This window comes from Coturnix japonica, chromosome 9 (genome assembly GCF_001577835.2).
Source record: "Coturnix japonica isolate 7356 chromosome 9, Coturnix japonica 2.1, whole genome shotgun sequence".
Taxonomy (NCBI): domain Eukaryota; kingdom Metazoa; phylum Chordata; class Aves; order Galliformes; family Phasianidae; genus Coturnix; species Coturnix japonica.
Window position 1 is genome coordinate 3,423,856 of NC_029524.1, and position 25,933 is coordinate 3,449,788.

A 25,933-nucleotide genomic window follows, 5' to 3' on the forward strand; every position below is an offset into this window, starting at 1 on the left:
GCTGTCAGGACTGTTGCTTCTAGTTCCTTTTGAGAGACGTCACAGAATTTCTCACTGAGACTGAACTCCTCATCATCTTGGGACTTTTGTCCAAGCAATTAATGAAGCCACCAAAGTGCTTTTGGACTAATTCAGTGATTTCTTATTGCGTACATGGCTTGTAAGGTGGTAGGACTGCAATTTGGAAACACTTTTTTTTTTTTTTATAGCTGTTATAAGGATACAGTGTGAAGGTAAAGTTAATCCACAAGTGCTAGAAGTTCACTCAAGATCCCTTAGAAAATGTTTTTTCTTTCATCTAACTGTAGGATGTTCCAAAGCAAAGTTGTAACATGCCCAAGATAGTGACAAACCTTCTACCTGTATGTTCATGAAATACAGTAATTTATGTCCTTTTTTTTTTCCCTGATGGTATATCATCTATCATTTGAGAGCGTGTCTGGGTACATGAATCTTTCCTTATGCAGAATGCTCTGTGCCAAAAAGAAAAAAGCTTAAGAGGAACAACAGCAAAAAAAAAGAGAGAGGTATCGGTTGGCAAAATTAGAAGCGACTTTCTGGAAGCTTTAATAACTTTGGGAGTATGAAGGCTGCACACCCAGGGAAAAAGATGTCTTTTTTTAATATGCCTTCTCTAAATCCTTCATGTAGGTCATGCAGTTTTCTAGTTACAGTTTGGAGTTTCACTGTGTGTTAATTTCCTAGTCGTCATTATGAAAGCTTCAGCTTTTTTCACATTCAGACTTATTTTGGAATAATTTGCTTCCCTTTCTTTTTTTCTTTCTATAATTGACTTTCATGAAGATAAAGGATGTACGTCATTATCAGTAGGAACAAGGATATATGTCTGTACTATTTTTGGGGTGTCAGAATCCGTGGATCAACATGACTTAAATGGGTTCTATGTGAGGAACGTGAGAGACCTAACTACTGACTTCTCACTCTGTTTCTTGCCCTGCAATAGAATTGTTTTATGTAGTAGTAATGCTTCAGTTTCTTTTCTGATGGATGTTTTCCAACCACTCTAAACTTTAGGAAGTGTCTTGGGTGGGCTGTTTATCAGTGCTGGAATTACGTTTCTTGCCTGTAATTGTCAGATCTCTTGTGCCTTTACAGTGATATGAAATAGACTTTTTTGGGAATCTTTAGAGCTTTGTTCCTCAGAAAAGAAGGAACGCTGTTACGCATTTTGACTTAAGGAATACATTGTTTAATGGTGCTTTTCCTGCAAAGGAGAAAAATCTTTGGAGAACAAACGGAATTGTATTATTCCAGGAATACATGAGGTGAATTTGAGCTATACAGAACCCTGACTCATATTCTGGCCAAGGTACATTTTTAATAAAAACAACCAATCTTGCTGTTTAAGATAACCTGCCTACTTCCATTTCATGTTCTAACCACTTAACATTTTTCTTCTGTACAAGAGTGGAATTTTTGAAAACAATCCACCCATGAAAAGCCCTGGAAACAAAAACATGGCGTCCGTGAAGATTAACTCTTAGGACTCCTCTTTTCACTAACTTTAACAAAGCTTTTAGTTTAGTTCATGTCATCATAGGTTGCTAAAGGATTCTTTTCTCAGCAGCATTGGCTAATGACAGCATTACACTGTTAGTTGGCTTTTAATTTTATTTCTTGTCAATCCAGCATGGAGTGGCTGCTCAAAGAACACCCCACATACTCAGCATAGGTCATGGTGGAAGCTTTGGAGGAGCTTAGTGAATTCACCTGCTACGTCTCAGGACCACAGCTGGCTTCAGAGCATTTGTACTATGCAAAGCTTCTCTAGCATGAGTTAAAACAGAACGTCAACACAAGCCTGTGCTGTGTTGTAGGCACAAGGAAACCCAGTGGATGTTAAGCTATATGTTGAAGTCATTCTGACTGAACTGTCCATAGCTTACAGATCTTTTTCTGCTCTTATTCACTTGAAGTCTGTTTTGGCCTGTCTGTGACCTGAGTACAAGCTGGGGATCTTTGGGGCTTCTTCATTACCTTTAGGAAATTTAAGAAAGTTTCTGAGAACATAGACTGTGCAAAGTGGGACAACAAAAGGTAGAGTTGGATGAGATGTATGTTTAATAAGCTTTGCATTAATAATTGAAGGATTTCTTATTTCCATTATGCATACTATGTACCACAACCTTGAGCACACACAGTGGTTTCCCAAGGTGCCATTTTTAAACTGCATTTTCTTTACATTTATAAACAGTTCACTGTTAAAATTTGTAAGGTCGTGCCTTAAACATGTTAAACACATACACAAACATCTTCTTAAAGTAACAGGTATTTAACCACCCCAAATCAGAGTGCAGGATCCTATGTCTTTAGAAGAAAATATTATAACAAAAAAGTTAAGAAAAATTCTGCTTGCATTCTGGGTTTTCTTACCAGTTTTTTTCATAAAGGAAGGATGTTTGAATTTAAAGAAAAATAGCAAATGCCTGTAAGATTATATAAAAATGCACAGTGTCATTTAGGCCCAGTTCATTAAGAAGTATGCTGAGAAACCTTATCTACGAAGATCTACACTTAAAAAAGAGAAGCTTAGTAGTAGGGGATGCCTGAAGTTCTACTTTGATTTCATAATTTAAATATCTGCTATTTTATGCTTCTACAGGGGGGGGAAAAAGCTCACATTCCAGCATCTGCCTTCCTTTACATTGAGTTAAAACCACTACTTGTATTTCAGTTTTGTTACCTGCTGCCCTCAGCAGACACTGAAACATTCAATCAGTTCTCTTCCTTTTCCTGATCTACTTCATGTTCATTTTTACTTTCACATTTATTTGGAAAATAGATCACTGAGCAAAGAGCCGTCAACTTGTTGCTGTTTGCTGCTGCAGCTCCAGGTTCCTCTCTTGTGGATAGGAAAAAAAACATCATCCCCAAATCATGCTTCTCTGCTCTTATATGTGGCTTAAAACATCTGTTTTGATATTGTTGTCAAGAGACGTGTTCATCAGAAGCCTGGATTTCCTGGCTGCAGTGATTTGTGTGGATACTACTTATAGCAGTGCTGACAGAAACTGCCCACAGCAGGCTGTAGAAGGGCTCTGGAATAACTTGCTTGAATTTTGAAACCTTTGGCTGTGTTGCCTTTAAGATTCTGCTTTATTTTCTTGCTCTTTAAAGTGATCTGTTTTAATGACCAAGCTTCAATTTAAAGCCTGAAGTCATAATACGGCGTTTGCTAATTTGTGATTCTGGAAGATTTGACCTATAATGTTGTTCTTGTAAGTCATCCAGCTAATCAGATAACCACTGCAGTATTCAAGTAATTGCTGCTTTTTCATCTCTGGTAGGTAATTTGAGGTGTGGAGCGACTCTTTCCTGATGTACTACCACCCAGTGAATGTAGGGTATGATGCTCAGCAATTGATAGAGTGCCTGGTCTCCTAATGAGCAAGTTAGTGCAATTTTGTGTCATCTCTGAGCTCCTCTTGAACACGTCAGGTGTTTTGTGAGTTTCACGGTGGTTCACATGACTTAAGAGAGCTGGTAAATGAGGATTTAAAACACGGTAGATGAACTTCTCTAAATGGGTAATGGTTGCTCTCTGGCCTTGAACCAGGAAGGTCCTCAGCAGATCCAAGTAACACTTGCCAGAGATTAGCCTCATAGATAGCAGCGGTAGTGCTAAAAGCCCCATTGTGCCTGGCTATCTACAAATAACATAATATAATGAGATAAACTTGCAGCCATATCAAAGCTTCCAGAAATCCAAGTCTGTTCTTGTTCTCTGCCCCAAGGTAGACTGTCAGAGTCATTGCCATGTAACAGGGAAGGTAAAAGCATATTCCTACATCTGTCTTGAAGTTTGCAGTCTTGCTGTTAAGCACCTTCCAAAAATTGAGCCCTCTTGGTCTTAACTCAAGTTCTGAATTGTTCCTGGCTCTTAAATCTGTGCTTTATTTCATGTCGTCTCACAGTTTTGCTCTTCAATTACTCAGCTATTGGTGTGTAACAGCTTGGGGGAGAATAGATGATGATTTGTCAGGGTTGAGCAGCAGTGACTCGACTAAGCAGGTTGCAGCTGCATGAACTGCTGAGTACTGAGGTATTTCTAATCCCAAGTAGCAGTAATATCTCAAAGGGTAGTTTAGCGTTTTTAAGGCTTTGAAGTGCAGCAAGCCTTGTTTTATCCAGGAGTATTCAGCTTAAACCCAGTGCTGTTTGCTGATGGTGAATTTAGTACATGGGAGACTGTGGCTGCTTGCTGCCACTTTGAATTACTGCTCTAATTTAGGAGGTTTCTGGACCTGTGGGAAGTTTCCCTTTCTTTTCCCCAGCTCTCCTCCTGTTTGGTTCTATGTGTGGCTGTGTTCAGGACAAGTCACCTTGCAGATCCCATGCAGGAAGAAAACAAGCTGCAAAAGCCTGAAGGCGTTCTTGTGCATTGGATTAGATCATTCCACAGGTCTTGTTTTGTGTGGCAAAACACAAAACAAACAGTAAAATACTGAAATATGCCTGCTTACATGTAATGCATATATATTTGAGGGATGCTTTCAGTAGAGTTTGGCCTAGGCAGGAAAAGGAGATCTGTGGAATTTTCCTTAGTAAATTTGCACCTCACCTAGCTGGAATTGCAGTGTAATAGCAACATTACAAAACCATGACACTAGGTCAGGGCTGTCATAGATGCTGCCCTGGCACTGCATGTTTCCCATATCAGAGCCAGAAACGCTCTGATTGTCTGAATTGCTTGTGTGGCTTTTCAGTGTGGGGTGGTCAAACTCCCCAGACAATCAGTACCTCTACAGCTAAATGTTCTATTAGCACGTTTACCTTTGTAATCTATGTAGAACTGTCTGCTGGATGTTCAGAAGTGGTGTAATCTAATGAGAGTTTAAATGTGCTTTGTGTTGTGTAACCCAAGAAAATGGCCATAAAACTGATTTTCATTGCTATAGGGACTGTTGGAATAGCATTACTTTGATTTTTTTTTTTCAATTTTTGACCCCTTTTGACTGAAACTACTGAGAGAACTGTTCAAAGTGATGATTTATGTTCTGTTTTGAATTATATCTAATGAAGCCACAATAATAAAACTGTGGTTCTTCTATATTGGCATGGATCTAAGTTAGTGAAGGATTCGTGTTTGACTGCTATTGTTTGTTCTTTGTGTGTTGGTTTGGTTGGTGTTGTGGAAGCTTTTTTCCATACAGAAAACAAGGAAATAGTATTGATAAGAAAACACAATGCTGATTCTGGGACTGTTCCACAAGATAAGATTTAGATTTCCATATGTACTTGAACTGGAGTCAGTCATCTTTTGGGTGCTCTGCAGCCCTAACATAGTTTCTCTGAGCTGAAAAACACCAATGAAGCCTAGCAGTGACCTGCTGCAAAACACCCTGGTGATGGAAAGGGAAAGGCATCAATAGGACAGCATTACCTGGAACAGCATTAGCGTGAAGAGGTGAATAGGTGTGTTGTCTGAACCAGATTAACTTGTTCTGTAGATTTTTCCAAGCCAGGTTTAAGTAATCTCCGATTTAGCTCTTCAAATTATTACATGGTAGATCTTGCAATTAAAAGTAAACCAGTTAAGCAAGCACCGAGCCATAGAACATATGAGCATGTTCATCAACTTAAACTCACACCTATTAATCTCTTTCAACCCTTCATTATACACTCGGATGAAGAGGCTATGTTCTTTTTAAGTGAGTGGTTCATGCATTTAAAATGGAAGCTTTATACAAGTAGCCTGCTGCCAGTTCTTCCAGATTCTTGTAATGTGCTTTTATGCCTTTATTTTTTTAGTTCTTCTTGCCCTTTATAACACCTGGATGGTTCAGCCATTCACGTCTGTATAACCTCATTGTAATGTGCATCTTGCTTTTTTCTCAGTTGTTTACAAAAACCTTGGAAGTCTGTCTCCTTCATATTAAATTTGTCACACATAAAACACCAATTTCAGTTGAGTCCTGTTGCTGTGCAGTAGGTAGGGCCTTCTCTTTGTCATACTGTTGATGTGTTTCAGACCAGAGATACTGAAGGAATGCTTCTAGGAAGGCATGCCTTCTTTTTATTTTCTCCTGAGCTAAGACAGTGAAAAGGCTCTGTCGTAATCTTGCCTCAAGATACCCTTTCTTTCCCTGGCTTAGGCAAAGTATCCCAATCCAGTTGCTATTTTGCAGCTTACATGTTACATGATTTCTCTTGATGAGCCCTTCCTAGGTTCATCAGGAGGGCTGTGTTGTGCCCAAAGCTGCCTGTGCTTCCAGCAGATCTGGAAAGTTGTTTTTTATTGCAGTAAGAGCCCATCTAGTAGGTTGCCATCCTCTTGACAAGGAGGCTACACTCCCTTTAGACCTTGTGCTTTCTTTTTCTACCTCATGCTCATCTATGCTGCCTGCATGCACCATTCATCCTCATTCAGACAAGAGTCGCATTGTTCATTGCAGGGTTACAGTTCAATTAGGAAAGGGTCCAGCAAGGTGTTAGAGCTGGTTGTGAGGAAGAAGGTAAGACCATAAAGGGTAGATGAGTTCTTTCTTCGCTCTCTTCCTCTCTGCTCTCTTTCTCAGGACTGTAAAATGTTGGTTTGACTCATCTGAGATATGTAAATTCATCCTAATGTGGCAGAGAGCTGGTTGGCTTTCACTGGGCTTTCTCCTGTTCCATCTTGCTGCCTGGGCACACAAATGCTAGTTCTAACGTGAAGGAGGGACAGAAGAGTGCACCCAGATACAGGGGGGGTGGGTTTGTGAGAGTCCTGATTTGCATTGCTTTAGGCTTCCCAGTTGCTCCTTGCCAGCAGAAAAGTAGACCCCAGGATGTTTGTGGGGAGGGAGGATGCAGCCAGTGCTGCTGTCTAGTTGGTGTTCTGGTTGTTGGAGTTATCAGAGATGCTTGGGTTCCAACTGACAGCAGTGATTTTTTGTTGTTGTTGTTCTTTTGGAAGGCTGAGAAGAGAACTGCAAACATTTCTAAGGTTACCAAGAGTCAAGTGTTTCAAGTAGAGAGAGCACTGAGTGAATGACTCTAGGAATAAATGGTCTCCATCAGTGTGGATGGAAGTAAATTGCAGAAGCCCATGTTGTGATTCAGTAGCAAATCGGTGTCTCGTGCTTTTGTGAAGTGCCTGGTGTGTTCCCCCCTTTCAGCAGTGTAGGCCCTGGGTGCAGGATTTCGCCTATGCTGCCTATACAGGCATTTGATGCGTGCCCAAAAGCTGTCAGGAAGCAGCAAGAGTACATTCTGTCAGCACCTGGAGTGTTTTTTTCCTTTTCAGCTTCACCCCATTTGTTTAAGCAGAAATATGCCCTAGAACTTGGCTTGCTTATGTGGGTTTTTAAACTCCATTTAAAAAAAAGATGTAAGTAAACAGAATGTGTTTGTGCACAAATGACCTTAGCTGACTTATAAATCTGGACCAGATTTCAGATAATAGATTGGTTTGTTTCCAAAGCTACATCTGTATGTTCTTATATTTTGTTTTTCATTAGATCAGGCCTCAGAGGTGCAGGTGACAATGATGCTGACTGAAAGTTGCAAACTCAGAGGGCTTCATCACAGGTAAGCCAAGCTGTGTCCAGAAACCGCACTGCATCTGTGTGAGCCGACAATACCTGTTTTTAAAGCTGTCTTGGTTTTGGTGTGCCAGGCTGAGCAGTGACATGTAGTTAGGTATTCCTTTCATTTTCAGTTACTGCAGAAATGTAGTGGCTCACACTGCTCTTTTTGCACAGGCTGGTTGTTCAATGTGATATTTCAATGATAATGAGGAGAGTAAGTATATATGTGGGTTGATTTTGCTGATTTATTAGTCTGGCTTGTATTATTTGTAATTTTCTACACGGCTCAGGAGGCTGAATTTGGCCTTGAAGAATTTTGTTGCTGGCAAGGATGCAGGACAGAAGAAACCCACATTCACCATCAGGTCTCGTGGCTAGTAGTAGTTTGTGAAGGAAGTGAAAGTAGTTAAAAGAAAACTGTTAACGCTACACTGGATTTAGAAGCTGCTTTTCTAAGAATTATTACAGTTAAGACCTTGCTTAAAAGACAGAATTGTATTAAAAGGAGTAGCAGCGTCTCAAGGAAACATTTTAAGATGAAAATAAGGTGAAATAACCCCTCTCCCATCATTCAAAATTGACTGTTATCCTTTTACAAGTAGACATCCTCAAATGTCCCACCTTGGTAAACATCATGCAGAAGAAAAGTTATCTCTTACTGAAGATGAAGCTAAATGGGTATATAGAGTTCATGGATGTAATGCCTGACAATCAGACTTATGGAAATGTGGATTTTCCAAGTTCCAAGCAACAACAGAACTCACTGAAAACTTCCTACTACGCTTTCACTAGAAAATGCAGTTTCTTAAAAATGTTTCATGGAAATTTTAAACCATATAAAGTTTGTTTCAAGTTTCTGTGGGGTTTTTTATGTTGACACTACAGGAAGGTGTTTATAAACAATGCAGGGGGAGGTTATGCAGTCTGGAAGGAGGAGAGGAAATAGCCCTGGTAGAACTCCTAAATTATTTCTGCATTAATAGTACGCCCCTAAACCTCCTGCCACTGCCCCCACAATAACACCTTCTTTTTTTTCCTTTTAAATCCTCCTTAGTGTCTCCTCAGCTACTTGGAGTCTTTGTGTGCTGCAATCTGTAACACAAAGCTTTTACCTGATATTGAATTACTTTCAGTTAGTGTGTTTTGGTATTGAGAAGATTTTGGTCAAATTACAACTCTCTGAAACAAGAGATTTCTGTCCCTGCCTTACAGGAATCTGCTGCCTATCACTCATGTTTGTATAGAAGAAGGAGAGAAACCAATGGTGCTGCTGCCGTATATGAACTGGGGGAACCTTAAACTATTCTTGCGACAGTGCAAGCTGGTAGAGGCCAACAATCCTCAGGTAAGCTCTGAAATCTGTCACTTCCTGCCTATTCAGCTTTTACTCAGAAGCCCTGGTTTGTCATCTGTATGTATACCTTAAAAGAAGTAGCTGCACTATTCATCCTGTCCTATGACAATGAGAGAACTGACAAGCAGGTCCTTAGGAAGCAGTAATTTTGATTCATACAAGGAAAACATTCTTGGCTGCCTTTATTATCTCTGTTGAGAGGCCGTTCAGCTGAGTTAAACTCTCAGTCAGGGTAGGAGCTGGTATATATCGGCACATCTAAAAAAGTAGAGGAAATGATACATGGTAGTGGATTCAAGTTACAGTACACAGGGAAAAGTTGTGTACAGGAAAGAGTCATATTAAATGTTTTTTTGCAGGATAGACGATCTCTTAGTGCATGGTAGTTTGTTGTTTCATAATAAGCATAAAGCAGTTCTGTTAAATATATGACGTACTGCTGTATATTTGCTTTACAGTAAAACAAATGTATTTATTTACCTTGATGATGGAAGTGGTTTCTGAGAATTGGTTTGTTTTCCTGCTGTTGGTTCTCTTCAGGTTTTGTAACACTTTACCGTGTTTTCCATAGAACTTCATGTGTTTCACAAGAAGTGAAAAGGAATAAAATAATTAGATGAGCATTAAGTTTTAAATATGCCCTTTCAGCAAAATGATTTTAACAAATTGGAGAAGCTGGAAGGAAATCTGACATGTTCAGCCATGGATTTGTCTGTATTTTAGAACCGTTCTTCTTGCTGGGATTGCTTCATCTTTCCTTTTCTTCAGCTTTACCTTGGTTTGTCTCTTGTCTTTGAATTAAATTCTAAATGAATTCTGGTTTGCTGAGGTGAACGTTTGCCCATCACGTGCCAAATTTGAAACTCTCAGGGTTACCTCCCTCTGTTAATTTACAAAGCCAATAAACTATGATAAATATGATCTTCCAACGTTGATTTATCTGCTTTACTACTTAATCTGGGTTATAAAACTCTATTCAGCACACAAATATCCCTTTCCAAGAATTCAGAAATGGCATTTGTAATCTGTGTTACGTCAAATAGGAGTTGCCTCTCAGTGGTATCGCCATGCTTCCTACTGTACCGAAGTCTGGAATGTTTGGTGTTGTACTTATTCAAAGATGAACATCTATGGAAGTACCAAAACCAAACTTTTGAGTTCTCTGAAATAATGCATTGTTCTTATTTAGAAGCCAGTGTATTATTGTTAACAGCTTCTTAATTTAGCTTAGTATTTGGCTTTATTTTATTCCCCAGTCTTGATACTCTTGTATCTACCTACATACTGAAGCTTCAGAAATACTGTAGAAATGGAAGAGAGAAACCAGGATATAGATGTAAGGCAAGAGTTTTATGTAACTGTGACACTGGTTTCCAAACAAAACGAAATGAGAGTGTGGTGTGCAGGTACAAGTGACCAGTTTTTGCCTGCATTCATTGCCAATCCAAGGAAAAGCTACGTAACAGTGAGAAAACTGCAGATGCAAATACCTGCCCCTGCCATGTCAACTAGGAAAAAAAGGCTAAGAAGTTAGAATAAGGAATCTCCATAACTTTTCAGAAGATGGTAGTGTATTATCAGCTGCTAGAAAATCACGGGCTACTAAAGGTTAAGAGAAGGGAAGGGCCATTAGGCTACAAATTAAAAATTAGCCTGTTCTGTATTGATTGTTGTTCTATACTCTTGCAGGCAATTTCCCAGCAGGATCTTGTACATATGGCTATCCAGATTGCCTGTGGAATGAGTTATTTGGCCAGACGGGAGGTCATTCACAAAGACCTGGCTGCTAGAAACTGTGTGTAAGTACCAAACAAGACAGAGTCATTGTGCAAACAGTGTTATGTCAATAACTGGGGCTAAGATGGATTTCCTTTAACCAACCTGATCTCTGCTTCGAAACCAATACCACCTTTTTTCCCCCTTATGTTTTGTGCAAGTGGTTCCTTTAGTGTAACTTTCATCTAGGTGTATATATAGTAGAACAGAATGCTTGGTTTTTAAGAATGCAGAACATCCTATTCTGGAAGATTTGTATTGGATTTTGATTTCCCTTATTTTTTGAAGATGCTCACCTAGCCTAAGTGTTTTCCTTTAAATTTTGATGGTAAATTGAAGCTTCTTTGGCAATTTGCTAATGGACAGATTTTGCACCGGGAAGCAGAAAGACCTACCCCATAGCCATCCCTTGTGCTTTTGAATTGATGCCACTGAGCCCTTTTAGCAAAATCCATTATGGCTCTTGCAGTGTGTAAGGATGCTCAGTTTGATATAGTTTCTTGAAGGTTCTTTTCATCTGTTCTTGTTGCTTTTTCTCTGTGGTGAATGTATTAAAGAAGTGATACCACCGAAGGCGAAGATCACAAGCAGTGCTCCAGGGAAGCTGCCTTGTGACAGCCTCTCATTTCAGTGCAGCAAATGAATTTACTTGTGCCCTTCCTGGGCAAGGTTGAGCATTCTGACAACTTTACTCCCTGCCCTTACAGGGCAAAGTTCAGCTTTGTTTTAGTTGCCATATGTGTGATCCTGAGTGATGTCAATATAATTCAACTCATAGTACATCTGGCACTCCTTCTCCATGGCAAATGCAGGCAGGAACTGAGCTACTGACCTGTTGTGTAGTGCAAGAATATTTGGACTAGGTTTAGCTTTTTTTACGTAGAAAAAGATATTGCAAGTGGCCAGGATTCCATGAAGGGCTTTGGTCATCTGCCATTCCTTTCTTTCCAAGGTTTATTCCTGAGAGTACCTCCATGTGGGAGAAAGCTGGGAGGAGCTGGTATGAACTGTATTGGGTCTGTGTGTCTGTGCTAATATCAGGAAGGGAGCCAAGATTGCAGTGCTCTTGGCTGGTTTGTGAAGGGGTGAAATACTTTCCTTCTCAAGTGTCTTGGGCCCGATTGGAATGGACGTACAGATTACACAAGTCAGAGCTCAGCAGTCACTGGAACGGTATCCTTTGTACTTGTTTATAGGCAGATCTTCTAGGAATTTCTCTGAACTTCATCTGCACTTCTTAGGAGTGATTACATGTGGAAATTTCCTGGTCTGTAAATTTTGAAGCCAACGAACAGACCTGAAAGTGCATAAATATGAGATAAGAAGGAACCTGGGACACTGAAGCAGCAAACGCACAAAATGAGCATTTATATTTATTTTTTTCTTATGGAAATAATATCAGACTAAAACAGAAGGACAGCAAACACTGATTTAAATATAAAAAGTAACTGCGGTATTATTCATGGTTTTTTTTCACAAGATGTCAGAATTAATGTCTTGCCTGTATTCTGAAGACAGGTGTTTGAGCACCCTGAGCTTTGAGTTTTGTTAAAGCTTAATTCACACTCTTTTGAAAACATCCCTGGAGGGCAGAAAGGTAATAGGCAACTTTACTCTGTTAAAAACCTGCTAAAGGCTCCTTTGTGCTAATGAAGACATCTCTTGTTGATTACAAGTTATTTTAGATTAGAGTTGTCTTGCTTAGTCGGTGTTCAGCTTCTGACAACAGTCATATCTTTAGTTGAGGCAGCGTTTGTGGGAATAAATATTTTATTAGAGCAAATAATCACTTGATTAGGGACAAGACTTTAGGCCACAAATGATAGTGGTTGCTTTGACAAGATACTGCTAGATCTTGTTTATCCTTGGTCTTTAGTTTATTGTTGGTACAGAGGTATCATAGCTAAAATAATTAAATTCTATTGTGGATCTCCAAGGGAGCAGTAATAATTCTGGGAGTTGTTTGTTTGCTTTAGCTGTACTTTTCTGCATTTGTAAATGTTTGATTTTTATTTAATCTAAGACTTCTGGTGCTTACCCACTGGCACAGAATAAACACTTCCTTAAGTAACATTTGATAACCACAGAGTAAATGTGTCTGAGTCCAGAAGAACACTAACTCTCTGCAGTATTGAGAGCATGATCAGTATTCCTCAGTGAAATTAAGGTAGGGCATAAGTATTTTCTGTGGACGGTAGTGCCAAGTTTGCTTAAATACTTCTGTTCTTTTAAATCAGCATTGATGATGCACTTCAGGTGAAGATCACGGACAATGCGCTATCTCGAGACCTATTTCCTATGGACTACCATTGCCTGGGAGATAATGAGAACAGACCAGTTCGGTGGATGGCTCTTGAAAGCCTGGTTAACAATGAATTTTCCAGTGCCAGTGATGTGGTAAGTTTGGTTGGTATGTGAATTAGATGTGTACATTTGTTTTGACAGTTTTTCCCTGTAAAGCTTCTTTCAGCAGTTGGAGAATCAGAAAAGATAGCATTGGCTTATACAGAACAGCAGCTGTTCTCCTGCTTCTTCTATTTGCTGTGTAGGATAGATCATTTGAAGGTCAAGCAGATGCTTCTTGCATGGAAAAATTCTGTTGCACCCTGTCCTACTTGAAAGTGTTAGCAGAAGAGGGCATTAAATTCAGTGAGAATTGAATTGTATTGGCTCATGTCTGCTACAATTGACAGTCTGCTGAAGACTGAAGTAACTATTTCTTGAAGGCTTTCCCCCTCTGGAAGGTTGGCTTTGAAATTATGATCAACCGATGAAGTTGTCAGTGTTTTTTCTAGCACTGGGGAAGCGCCAAGTTGAACAAAGTACTTGGCAGGTAGGGCAAAGATGGGGAAAATAATTTCCTTTGACCCACTGATTGCTCTCATGCTAACAGAACCTAGAATTTGGGCATCTTTTTGCTTCAAGAACACACTGCCGATACAGTCAACTTAATTACTAGGACCACCTGGTCCTCTTCTACAAAGCTACTTTTCATGTAGTCAGCCTCAAGCCTGTCCTGGTGCATGTGTTTTTCCATCTCAGAAGTCAGATTTTGTGTTTGCTTTTCTTGAACTTTGTAATTCGGTCAATTTCTCCAGTTCCTTGAGGTTCTTTTGCAGAAGGCTTGACCTCCAGCCTCCTCTGCTCTGCCCAGTTTGATATCATCTACAAACATCCTGAGTGTACAGCTTGTTAATGGAGATGAGACAGTATTGATTCCTGAGCAGTGATTCTTCTAATCAGCTGCTAGTTGGACTAGTACTGCTAATCACAGCAAAATGAGTCCAGAAGTGAAGCCACAATAATGGGTGCAACTCCGTAATTTATCTTTAAGATGCTGTGGAAGATGGTTTCAGAGGCCTTGCTGAAGTTAAGGTGAACATGCATCTCACTCCCTAAATTTACTTTGCTCTTAGCTGTGTAGCAGTCAGCTTGACCTAGCAGTTTACCCTTGGTAAATCCACACTGACTGTTTCCAGTCACCTTTAAGCTTCTTGTGCAAGGGAATCCAGCATATTGTGCTCACTGCCCAGCACAGGTGCAGGTGTTCAGCAGCCTGGCCTGGAGTTCCCTGTGCCTTACCTCCTGAAGAAGTTGCCTTTTGTCCAGTGATCAGCAACCTTCCCCAGCTCTTGTGGCCTTTCAGCAACAGTGAGACCATCTGAATCAGTGGCCTCGTGTTGATGCATTTTATGAGCTTTGGTTTTCCAGACTCCATCCCTGCATACCCAGACATTCTCACTGTATTTCTCAGGCAGCCTTGTCTTGCATCTACCTCCTCTTTCCTTCTTTTCCTTCCTTAGCACCTGAACTTTGCCCCTGCATCCATGGAGGTCTTGCCCTATACTTGCTCAGCATGCTCCACGTCAGAGCAGACAGTTCTGCTCACAGAAGGCTGTCCTTGAAGATCATCAGCCTTTGTTGATTTGAGTAGTAATGGTCTGAACTACTTCTAAGGGGATGTTTCCTTTGGTAAGGATGCTCTGCTTACAGTGGCTACATCCATAGACTGGGATCTACTTAAAACTGGCTAGGTTAGGAAACTTCTGCAAAGCTGTGGTTGTGTTTTTCCTCTTTGCCATTCTCTCTGTCCTCAAGCCTTACAAACAAACAAAAGCAAGGTGAAAGAAAAAGGAGTCAGCTGTGCTCCAGAAATACTTGTGAACTCATTGTACTCATACGGAGTTTTGTTACACCAAACCAACCAGGAAATGGAAATTGCTTACAAGTGTGTGTTTTTATAATGCTAAATGAGATCAGTGAAAACATTGATTTCTTCTTACTCACTTCTTAAAATCTGGAACGCTGAAAGCATTTGCTGTCCATTAAGAATAGGTTTGGAAATAAGTCTGTGTAGCACTGCCAGTACAATCTTGCTAGGAAGTAGGCATCTCAGTCTCATAACGCTTCAGAAAAATTAGTGCAATTCAGTATGTGTTCTGTGGTATCTTAACACAAAACTCCCATTTATATCACACAGAGATAAAGGCAGATTGGCTTCTGATATGTGGTTTTTACATACACAGCTAGTGAATTTTACAGCATGGGAAATCAGACTTTTTCTTCCAGGTACATTCAAAAATAGTATGTTGTTTGTCCTCTCACTTGGAACAGCTCAAATATCAACTTCACATGACTTTATTGGTGATGTTGCAAACAATTTTAGGTGTTGTCTGTTAAGATGCAGTTAGTGCGTGTTCTGGGCTTGCTTTTTTGGATGCGTTTCTTTAAAATAGTTCTCCTGGCTTGAAACCTTTCTAATGCATTCTTCCTGTGCCAGCAGTTGTACTAGTCAGCCAAAGCATATACAAACAAAATAGAATTCCTGTTGAATTTTAATCTCCTCTCTCTAGTAAACGTGAAACTTTTAACTTTTTTTTGTCATTCATGTGTGCTTCCTTTATAGATTTAGAAGTAGCTATATTCTCAAAATAGTTTTGCTTGGATGGCTTTTGATTCTAGGTGCGGCGTTACTTGTTGCTTGTGAGTTTTCTTAACTGCAAATAAATGCATCCACCCATGCCTTCCTCCATGGCTAATAGATAGCTGTTCAGAGCCAGGCCAGATCTGTGCACTTGCCATTCTCCAGCACAATGTTTCTTATCAGTGTCCGCTGGCATCATCCCTCAATTTAGAAATTCCCTGACTTAAGCCTTCTTAAAATTTTCATTTTAATGAAAAAGACTGGGAGAAAAGGCAGTTCTGCCTCTTTTAAAATAGATCATGGTGGTCTTGGCACTTGTAACCTCAGCTATGAATCTTCAGTGTGCAGTATCAGAACATTCTGTTTTTATTTTGTCTCTGGATACCAAGTTGTAAACCATTTTACTTATACTGTTATCTGTTTTGACTGTTATTTGATTGATCATATTATTTCATAAGCACCTCTTAGTAGGAGAGGCTGAATGGTGTGTTGAATGCTGATCCAGGTGCCAGGTTTACTTAAATAAAATCTTTGTTTTTCTCAGGAGTCGTACTCCTGAGCCTGTGCTCAAAATATACTGATAATGTTCCTTAGATTTGTTAAGTGTTCTGCATGCTCTCTTTTCAGTGGGCCTTCGGAGTAACACTGTGGGAACTGATGACTTTGGGACAGACTCCATATGTTGATATCGACCCCTTTGAGATGGCTGCTTATTTAAAGGATGGCTATAGAATAGCTCAGCCAATCAACTGTCCTGATGAACTGTAAGTGCACGTCTTTGGGGAGTGGGTAAAATGTCCCTGTTGGAACCAGCATCTTAAGCCAACCTTACCAATGAAGCAACTGGGTCTTCCTCCTCCTTGCCTGTTTATCTGACTTTATGGTGACCCTTGTGTATTTGTGTAGCTCTACAATGACCTGTCTTGAGGAATGCAAACTCAAATTTTTTGTTGTTGAGTTTCACTTAATTCCCACCCAGCTCTCTTCCTTATTCTGACATGCTGATGAGATGGTGTTAATCAGCAAGATGAGAGGAGGAGGGAGGTAAAGAGGCTAGAGGCTTTCTGCTTAGTTTTTTTTGGGCTGCAGTGAGAAGCCACTAGTTTTATAGGCAGAGGAAGTTTAACTTCTCTTGGCAAGACTGAAGAGAGAAATGCTCTGTGTAGTGGAGCTCAAACAGCAACACTTGCAATGTTTAATCGTGATCTTAATGTAATGGAACAAAAACGCAGGCACCACCTCCTGCCTCTCATGTTCTTCCAAATCCCCTTCCTGTAAACCTACCACAGAAATGCTTTGAGCTATGTTTCTACAATCTTTTATCAAATTCCAATGAATTGTGTATTGCTTCCTCCTGAATTGCCTTTGACTTGTATCCTAAATCAGTATCCTAAATCAAACCAACACCTCCAGTCGTAGTACTTTTATTGATCATTCATGGTGTCTGTCTTCTGCAAGAGTGAGTCAGCGTAGTGTATCAGAAGAGGCAGAATTCTTTTTCTGATCTACAGACTTGCTGGTGCCAAATGGCATTTTTCATTTCCAGGCTTGGGACTGTTTGCCAGGAGTACGTTCTCATGTCTTCCATTTTACCTTTGTCTTTCAGATTTGCTGTGATGGCCTGCTGTTGGGCCCTAGATCCTGAAGAAAGACCCAAGTTTCAGCAGCTGGTGCAATGTCTAACTGAATTTCACGCAGCATTGGGAGCCTATGTCTGAAACTGCAGGAAAAGATTCGGCTCACCAATTGGGAAGAAGGCATGGCATACATTTGCAGCTCCATGCATCAACTCGGACTCACACACGTGATGTGTATAAAGCAACACTAAAGGGAGAAAGCACTTCTTCCAAAACACCGTGCCTTAGGATGCTTTAGTAGTCTGAAGTTTTTTTGTAAGACCTCTTGATGTTGAATATTTTCTAGATATCACTTTTGCTAAGTTAAATCGAGACCTTTTTATTTGCCAGCAGGATTTTTAAAGTGTAGTGATAGTGAACTTGAACACAAGGTTTGGATGAACTTTGCACTCTTACAACAGACACGTGATTTTCTTTTTGAAGGGCATAATGGAACTGGTAGAAAAGTGAGGGTGGGAAAATTAATGCAAAAAGAAAACCCAACACTACAAAAACAATTCCCTGCTTTTCAAAGATGTTGAAACTGAATCTTTCTGACCAGCTCTAGTGTTTGTACTTTGTATGTATCTGGAATAGCCTTTTAGTATCAACTACTTCTATTTTGAGACAACAGCACATTGTGGTTGGATCCACAAGCGGCATCTTTTTGTTTGTTTTTTTGTTTTAAACCCATTCATGAATGTTTTCTTGATAAAGCTGGTCTTCAGGATGCAATATCCCCTTTTTAAGGCAGGAAGGGGTGATGTAAAAGTGATTCCAGTTTACCTCATTCAGAGAATAGTAAAGGGGGGAGGGGGTAGGGGTTAAAAATGGTGCCCCTCCTTTGCAGATAAAAGGCTGATGTCATTTTTAAGATGGTTTTATGTGCTAAATAGAGGCCTTCAGAGAAGTGCCAAAGCAGCCCTTGTGTTGGGAGTCTTTCACCTTAGACTTCTGGATCACGGTTTCTCTTGTTGAAAAGGTACTGGTTGTTTTTTATGGGCTTTTATGGCCTGAAACGGGCTTAAATATATAAATATATATTTGTAAAGACACTTGCAGAGTAAAGAATGTTTTTCTATTACATCTAATGTGAAAGCTTGGTCCCTCATATTGCCCTGTCTCTTGAGCATGCAGGTTGGTGGTTGGTGCTGGGGTAAAGTTGGCATGAAGACAAGGTGAGTTGCCTTTCTCCCTGCAGAACCAATTCCTGAGACTTTATATTATACCATCCCGCCGCCTTTATTAATTCAGATATCCATTCCATCCCGGGTTATTTTGATTGAATATAAAGAAAACTGAACAAGATATTCCAGGAAAATGTGTGGTGATGCACTGACTGTCAATGACTTTCATATTCTATATAACAAAACTACATATGGGATAACCTTCAGTTCTCCGTGTGAATGATAGAATGCATCCTCCTTGTCTATTGTATGCTGTGCCAGGAGACAGGTTGCGCTGTAGTGCAATGTGAAAAATTACCTTTTGTGCCATCTTCAGAGTAAAGCACCCACAGTGTGGGGTGTTTGTGCAACTGCGTGTTTGGGAGCATTGCCCTGACAGGCTCCATATTGAGTGTGGTGTTTTTGGAGGCTCTGGTCTGCGAGTACGAGCAGCTGGATTTGGCTGAGTTGTGCAGGTGTGCAGCTTTTGTTCTTTTCAGGGTTCTGAAAGCTGAACCTAGTTGAGGGCAATTAGTCCTTTGCAATTAGTACTGCAGACTGTTCTCATTCTCACAGGCTTTGCCTCGCTGAACGAAAGCGGCATGTCCTTCAAAATGTAGGAGCTTTCTTATCTGGTGCTATTTGTCCTAATGATCCAAGTCTTGCTTTATCCTATAAGGAAATTTTCCTGCTGGCTCTAGTGTAGCTCGAGTTTGGGCGTGTTGTGAGCGGCTGTGTTTACCTGAGTGAACTGTAACTGCTTTTATTTGGTTGGCGTTGGAGGGCAGCAGTAAGGGTTTGTTTTTGTGGCCTTCTGTGGTCTTTCTCCTTTCTGACCCTGGAAAACTACCCTGGTGTCATGATGTCAGTACTTGCTTATGATGACTTTGTTGTTAAAGCTATCAGTTATTTGAATCCAGGTCTTTGCTATGATGGGATCTAAAGTTTACCTGAGATTAGAAAACAGCTCAAAGTGAAGATGGTATGCATTACACAGGACAGCGTGTGCTTCACTGACTGCACTGCAATGGTCACATGCAAGATGTGTATCTTGCAAGATGAATTCACCTCTGATAGGCACATGAACTGACAATTAACTGCTGTGGTTTTAAGATGGGTTATGGATGAGCTGCACTTTGAGCTTCTCCACTTGCTCAGCGCTAGCTGAGGGTATGATGAAGTACGTCAGCAGGCAATTTCTTATCTTCTCTCAAGTGAGTGTGGACATCAGTAGAGACAAAGAAGTGTTTGGTATGACGTAGAGTTGCTAAAACAACCTCAATTTTCATCCAAATGTGCTTCTGCAGGAGAGGAAGGTAAGGTATGCATTTTACTGACAGCAGAAGGTACCTTGAGTAGGTGCTGTGCAGGCACTAAGATTGCAAATAGCTTTCATAGCAACGTTTTTCTTCACTGCTGCATGTCTTAAATCTTAGCTCCATGATGTTTTAGGGACACTCTGAAGAGGAGGTCATTTAGGTTGAAGACTGAAAATACTGGCGTTTTGGATGGAGAATATTGTTAGGAGCTGCTGCTGCTTTAGATGAGAAGTATAAAGATGTGTAGGAGGGCTAGGATGTGCTGTGAGAGTTTCTTTCTGCTCGCTTCTGTGGAGCACGGCAGCTGCTTGATGTGGATCTTCTGTAAAATAATATCACTGGAGACCTGCAAAAGCCATTTAAAATGAAATATTAGTGTTGAAATTGTATGGGAGGTGTTACACAGAGGGCTGGGGAGGCTCCTTAGGGACAAATGAGTAAACTTAAGTGGTATGAATTGGTTTTGGAAGCTGTGGTGTTCCTATCTTGAAAAAAGCCGAAGGAGAGGCTTAAGAGAATTCAGTTTGTCAGCAGTGACAGGTTGAGAGCTATGGAGATGATACATAAAAAGGATACATGATACATGAGAGAGACCTGGAAAGCAATGCCAAGGGAATGGCTGCTCCATGAACAGTTTTTCCATGCAACTCAACCAAGAGAGACCTCAGAGGATTGGAGTGCTCTTCTTACCTGTCCTGGCCAGCCTTCATGTTCACGTTGTCCTCTGGTCCCACCACGACTGTTTCTGGGTTTTCAGGGCAGGGTGAGGCTGACATGGCAAACAAATGGAACATGTGAAGGTGTTGCCACTTGTTTCTACTGGATGTGACCTTGTTTTATTGAAATTTATTTCGTTTTCTTCTTGAATTTGGCACTGGGCATCAGCACTCCACCCCAACGTGTCTGTCTGTCAGCCTTTGTCCTAGGATTTGTGAATAGGTTTTCAACTCTTTTGCTGGGAAAGACGTACGTGGTGTACTCTAAACTTGCATGCTTGGGAAAAGGCTTGAGTCAGCTTGTGCTTTCAGAAGAAAGGAGAAAAATTGCTGGGACTGTGGAATCTGTGTAAGGGTGATGAGTTTTGTGGGTCTTTTGCAGCAGCTGACAGGTATGAATCACTCCTGGGGGAGAAAAAAAAAGCAGGAGTATAAAGGGGGAATTGGAAAAGCGCCATGCAAAGAGTGGTGTGAGTGCAGCCATCTATACTACTTGTGCTCCTTGCAGGTAAATCTGCATGCTGGAATGCTAAAGCAGGCAAGTCATGCCACACAGAAATACCAATGCTGACTTTAAAACTCTCACTTGACGTGAGAACTGATGCGATTGAGGTTTAGTACAAATAGTTCACCTGAACCACAGAGCATCTGATAAGGAGTGATCTGGCAACAAAAATCTGCAGCGTGGCTGTTAAGGGAGTGAGACTCCTATACACTTGCGTGTCCAGGTAGTTAGAAGCAGATAAGGACATTCCTCCAGCCGTTTGTGTGTTTCATGTGGTGATGCTCTTGGTAATTTCTGCCTCCTCCCTGGTAAAGATGTGGACAACTATATCTTCTCTCTGCAGAGCCTCCATGCAAACAGCAGAATGAAATGGCCTTGCAGGGAGAATATGTTCTGGGGGTGGAGGGACTGTGCTTCATTTCTGATGGTTCATCTATCTTCTATATTGTAGCTTTGTTCCTGCATGGAGCAGACCTTGCTTATCATGACCTGTAACTGTATCCTGCCATTAACAATAATGGCAGTTCTGTTAGTTCTGTCTTCTTCCTTTCATGGCAAAGAAACTGTCCCCTCTTGCATAACTAAATGAGCTTGGACTCGTTAACGCTAAGCGAGGTCTCCTTCCAAGTCTGCTCCAGATAGCAAGTACCCTTTTTAGGGCTGCATGGCTGCTGAAGCAATTGGGCATGTCAAGCTTATAAAAGCTCCAAAACATTTTCCACTGAGAAACCCAAGAAAAATGTGAAGTTAAACCTCACAACTACCCCAAGTGTATTTCTGATTCAGCTATCTTGCTTCCATGCATTCCTGGGGAAGGAGAGGCTGGGTGCATCAAATAACCCTGTCCTTTCCTCTCCTGCCCCCCAGCCTCCTTTTCAGCTCAGAAGACTCATCTGTAATCTCAGCTTCCACACTTTCCTCATGCTCAAACAAGATAGACTGCCTTGCAGGTGGCAATTAAAATGACTTGGACCAAAAGGCAAACACTTTGTGGCCTCCATGTTTGGTGAGGCTTCTTCTACAGGCTGTATTTTAACTGAGATGTTATGGGCTCCATCCTGTCTGGTTAGCAAGTGGGTGGAGGCCATCAGTGTTGTTTATCTCAACTCCCCTTGCACCTCGGAACCCTTCTTTAGGGTACAGTGAAAGCCCCATTGGATTTTGGCAGCCCCTTGGGACAGGGGCATGCTGCAATCTAGATGAACAGGAGGAGGGACCTGGGTTATCTGCTCCAGGTCAACTGTATGGGGCTGCCCTTGGGGAGCTGTCCAACAGTGCCACAGAAAAAAGGCATTTTTCAGTGTTTTTATTCTGGAGTGGATTTTGAGGGGTGTGGTTTTGTTTTGTGGTGGTGGTGTCTTTTCTTCAGCCAAGTTTTGTGCAGATCCTGGGCTTGCTTGCTTGACAGAAGCTGATCCCTAAGGATAATGAGTAGGGATTAAAGATGAGACAGTGGTTGCAGTATGTTTGTCCTGCTTCTTCCTATGGAATGAGCTTAGGGAAGGCTGGAAGCTGAAGGTCTGGGTGCAAACTACTTTTCTGCAGTGAGGCTTGGGTGTAAGCAAGTAGGAATCTCTTCTGTGGATGCTTGACATGCAATCCCCTGTGCAGATGTATTGTCTGACAGCAGTCTTTGTGTTTACTTGATTGCTTGGGGCTGCCCTGCCTGCTGCACTGTCCTGCTACACATCTCCACCTCTCACCCCTGTCCATACTCCCTCAGTCTTGTGCTGCTGTCACCGCTGTGAGCACTCTGTGATTGTCTGAACCCCTTTACCCATACATTTGCCTTCCAGGAAGCAGATTGGTTCCACAGGTGCCCTTCTCCTAAACCAAAAGGAAGCTGAGCTGGTGAGACTTAAAGTAAAGCTGTCCTCCAACCCTTGGTTTTGAGCTAAGAGAAACCTGCAGATACGGGAAAGTGAAGCTGGGGATGATTCATGCTCTAGAAGGAAAACAAACAAATTTTCTGTCCTCAGTGATGCAAATGGCACAGAAGCTGGCAACACCTTCCTAGGAAATGCTGTAAAGCAGACTGAATAATAGTATTTGACTGAGACAGGGCTTGAAAGAACAGGGAAGTGGACTGACTAAACTTGTCCTTGCACAAATGTTGGAAGTCTCGGAGGAGGGGAGGCAGAAACCTGACTGTGAATGTGAATATTGATTTGATGGGTGTATGAAAAGGATGATAAATGCAGCAGAAGCAGTGAGATAGGCAAATAGCAGGTGGTGACGGGAATGTTGAACTGACAGGCGACTTCAATCTCCTATATTGGGCAAATGTCACAGCACGACACTGTCCAGAGTTGCTTTTTTTTTTAATGCAGGACCCTGCACAAGGACAGAAAAGCAGTTCTCCTCATCCTGAGCAGTGCAATGGGCCAGCCATAAAATTGCTGAAGAGCAGTTTGTAAGCTGAAGAGCTGCTTTGTGCCAGTGACCAAACTGTGCTGCAACTGTGCAGCAGCCCGTTTGTCTGCACAGCTGTTGCAAAACGTGCTTTGTGCTCTTCATCATGCTCGGACTGGTGCCACCTGCTTTGTAGGGCTGGAGGAAGGGTCTCGGGCAGGTTCAGCAGCGTCAGTTCTGCTCCTGCTTGTGTTTAAAACGTTTTGCTTTGAAGAGGAGGATTTTGAGTAAGAACAGAGCACAGCTGATGGGCAAGCTGCTGCCTGTGTTGCAGTATTGCCAGTGAGTTGGTAATAGCACAGGGAAACGAGCGTGCAAAGAGGGATTACTGGCAGGAATGGGATGTTGAAGGGTCCAAACATGGTCACTGTCAGGCAGCCCACATCGTGGGATTAAGTTAAACCTAAGGCCACTTCAGGTCAGTCACCTTCTCTTTCCGTGTTATTTTAAGTTGGGATGTCTCAGCCCTATCTGGTGAAGGCTTTGTTTTGGCAGCGTCCACATTGGGATATAGCAGAGAATGTGAGTTCTGGGAAGAAGCTGTGAGTTCCAGCTCCGCTCAGTATTTGGAGAAAACAAGAGTGGCTCTGACGTACAATCATGTTGTGTTTCTGTAGAGAGTTCTTGTGCCTCAGGGAATCTTGCATGATGTGTGCTCCTGCTCCTTGTGTACCGGCATAGCTCAGGTTGGAGTTGGCCCTTACCCAATCTCCTTTCTTGGTGCCAACTTTTGCACAATGTCTGACCATGCTGGTAACTCCAGCTTTGACTCTTCATTGCAATTTTTGCAAGTTCTTATCCAGAAAGGAGAGCAACTGGAATACTTGGGAGCAGCTTCTTTCCTAGAAGTAAGAGGACTTTGAGTCAGAACAAACTGCCCTTGTGTTAACGTGTCTTGGATCTTCCATGTTTGCCTGTTTACGTGAGGACCATCTCTGGAGCTGTTTGATGCACCTGATGCATGAGGATGGGTTTCTGTCTTGCAGCAGTGCTGGTGGGACTTCATGTCCTCCACCGTTGCAGTGGCTCTGAGCTCACTTCCTCAGGTCCATTGACTCCAAAGTATTTTCCTTTTATTACTTGTTTTTATTACTTTAGCCAGCAAACCATACAGCACTAGCAAGATACATGAGGAGTCATGGATTCACTGAGGTAGGAAAAGACCCCTGAGATCCCCAGCTCCAATCCCAGCCCACCCCACCCTGCCCACTGCCCACAGCCCTCAGTGCCACATCTCCACAGCTCTGAACATGACTCCCAAACAAGTTTAAAACACTCTTTATTATTATTAAAGAAAACTTAATGACCGTAGTTGTGCATGCGAAGCTCCAAGTTTCATTACAAGAAGGGACTTGCGGATATTGTCTGAGTCTTCGTAAAAATACATCACTTCCAAACCTCCTTTGTTCCTTTGGATAGTAAGAACCATTCTGGGTGTGTTTCTCTAATCTTGAAATCTATGAGCTTTAAGGGAAAAAAAAAATCAAGTTAATTAAAACATTTTTTTGCACATATTCCTTCCTATTGTGGTACCAGACTGTGCAGCTGGCTCCAGGACAACGAAACTTCCATCACATTCTCCTGGCTCCCATCCCAGGGCAGTGACCACTGCAGGAATCTTGTGCTATTATCCTTAAATCTCTGCTAGAGTCGGACCGGGGCAGCTTGAATGCTAGCATTTAGCTTTTAGTGGATAATATCTTATTTCTCAGTGTCTCTGCTCAATAGAGGCTGAGTCCCAGGGGACAGATTTGGAGCCATAGGAAGGAGGGGTGGGTGGGAGAATGCATTAAGCTGCCTTCCCTCCCACAGCTACGTTTCCTTTCTGCAGCCCTTGATGAGATGCTCTGTAGTCCCAGGGAGCTCAAGTGCTGCCACTTCTTTTTATCTTGTTCCTGTGTTCTGGCAAAGTTCATCTGAGATTAATTGGCACGAGGCTTGTGCCTTCCTCTCCCTCCATGGAGCACAAATGCTTCCCCTTTACTCTGCCTTCGTCAAACTGACAAACCATTATGGTTGGAAAAGACCCCTGAAAGTCATTAAGTCCAACCCCAGCCCATCCCACCATGCCCACCGTGTCCCTCTGAGCCATGTCTCTGGAACACCTCCAGGAATGATGCATTGTAGCATTTTTTTCTTCATCTGCTTTCTTAGAACACCCCCATGTCTTGTAATCACATCAGGATGTGAATCTTACCCAAGAACCCCCAAGGTTCTGGCCCTGGACCAGTTCACCTCAGTGGGGAGCGAGTGGGTGGGCAGGAACCCGGCTGTGAGCATCCCTTGGGGCAGCACATAGCCATGCTTGGTGCTGGAGATGTCTCACTTCTACATCCACTCCATTTTTTCCATATAGGGGGGATAAAACCAAAGCAACAACAAAAAGGATCATTCCTCTTCTTTTGGAGGACTGTTTTTCAGTTGTGCGAAGAGCAGATACCGGTAAGACGTAAATCCTCCAGCAGTGCCCAGGTCGCTTGGACGGCGCAAGCACAGGAACTCAGGAAATTGTTGCTGCTCAGCATTCGGCTGCAAAAATACCGTATCTTTTGAAACCGTTTGGGGGAGGAAGCGGGTTTTAAGCGTTGATTAATTGCTTATATATATGCTTGAGCA

At 41.7% G+C, this 25,933-nt stretch overlaps 1 protein-coding gene across 3 annotated transcripts in view; it reads left to right on the plus strand.

Annotated features, from left to right (window-relative positions):
• RYK (receptor like tyrosine kinase) overlaps positions 1-18,285 on the plus strand; it is a 48,485-nt gene extending 30,200 nt beyond the window's left edge. For 2 of the 3 annotated variants that reach the window (XM_015871178.2, XM_015871177.2), the window contains 6 exons: positions 7,461-7,530; positions 8,742-8,874; positions 10,573-10,682; positions 12,897-13,056; positions 16,211-16,347; positions 17,190-17,528. In XM_015871178.2, coding sequence (XP_015726664.1) covers positions 7,461-7,530; positions 8,742-8,874; positions 10,573-10,682; positions 12,897-13,056; positions 16,211-16,347; positions 17,190-17,301 — 722 coding nt within the window. In that variant the 3' untranslated portion in view covers positions 17,302-17,528. Of the gene's footprint in view, positions 1-7,460; positions 7,531-8,741; positions 8,875-10,572; positions 10,683-12,896; positions 13,057-16,210; positions 16,348-17,189 lie in introns of all 3 variants that reach the window. The other variant, XM_015871176.2, reaches the window with a different exon arrangement.
• The last annotated feature ends 7,648 nt before the right edge of the window (positions 18,286-25,933 follow it).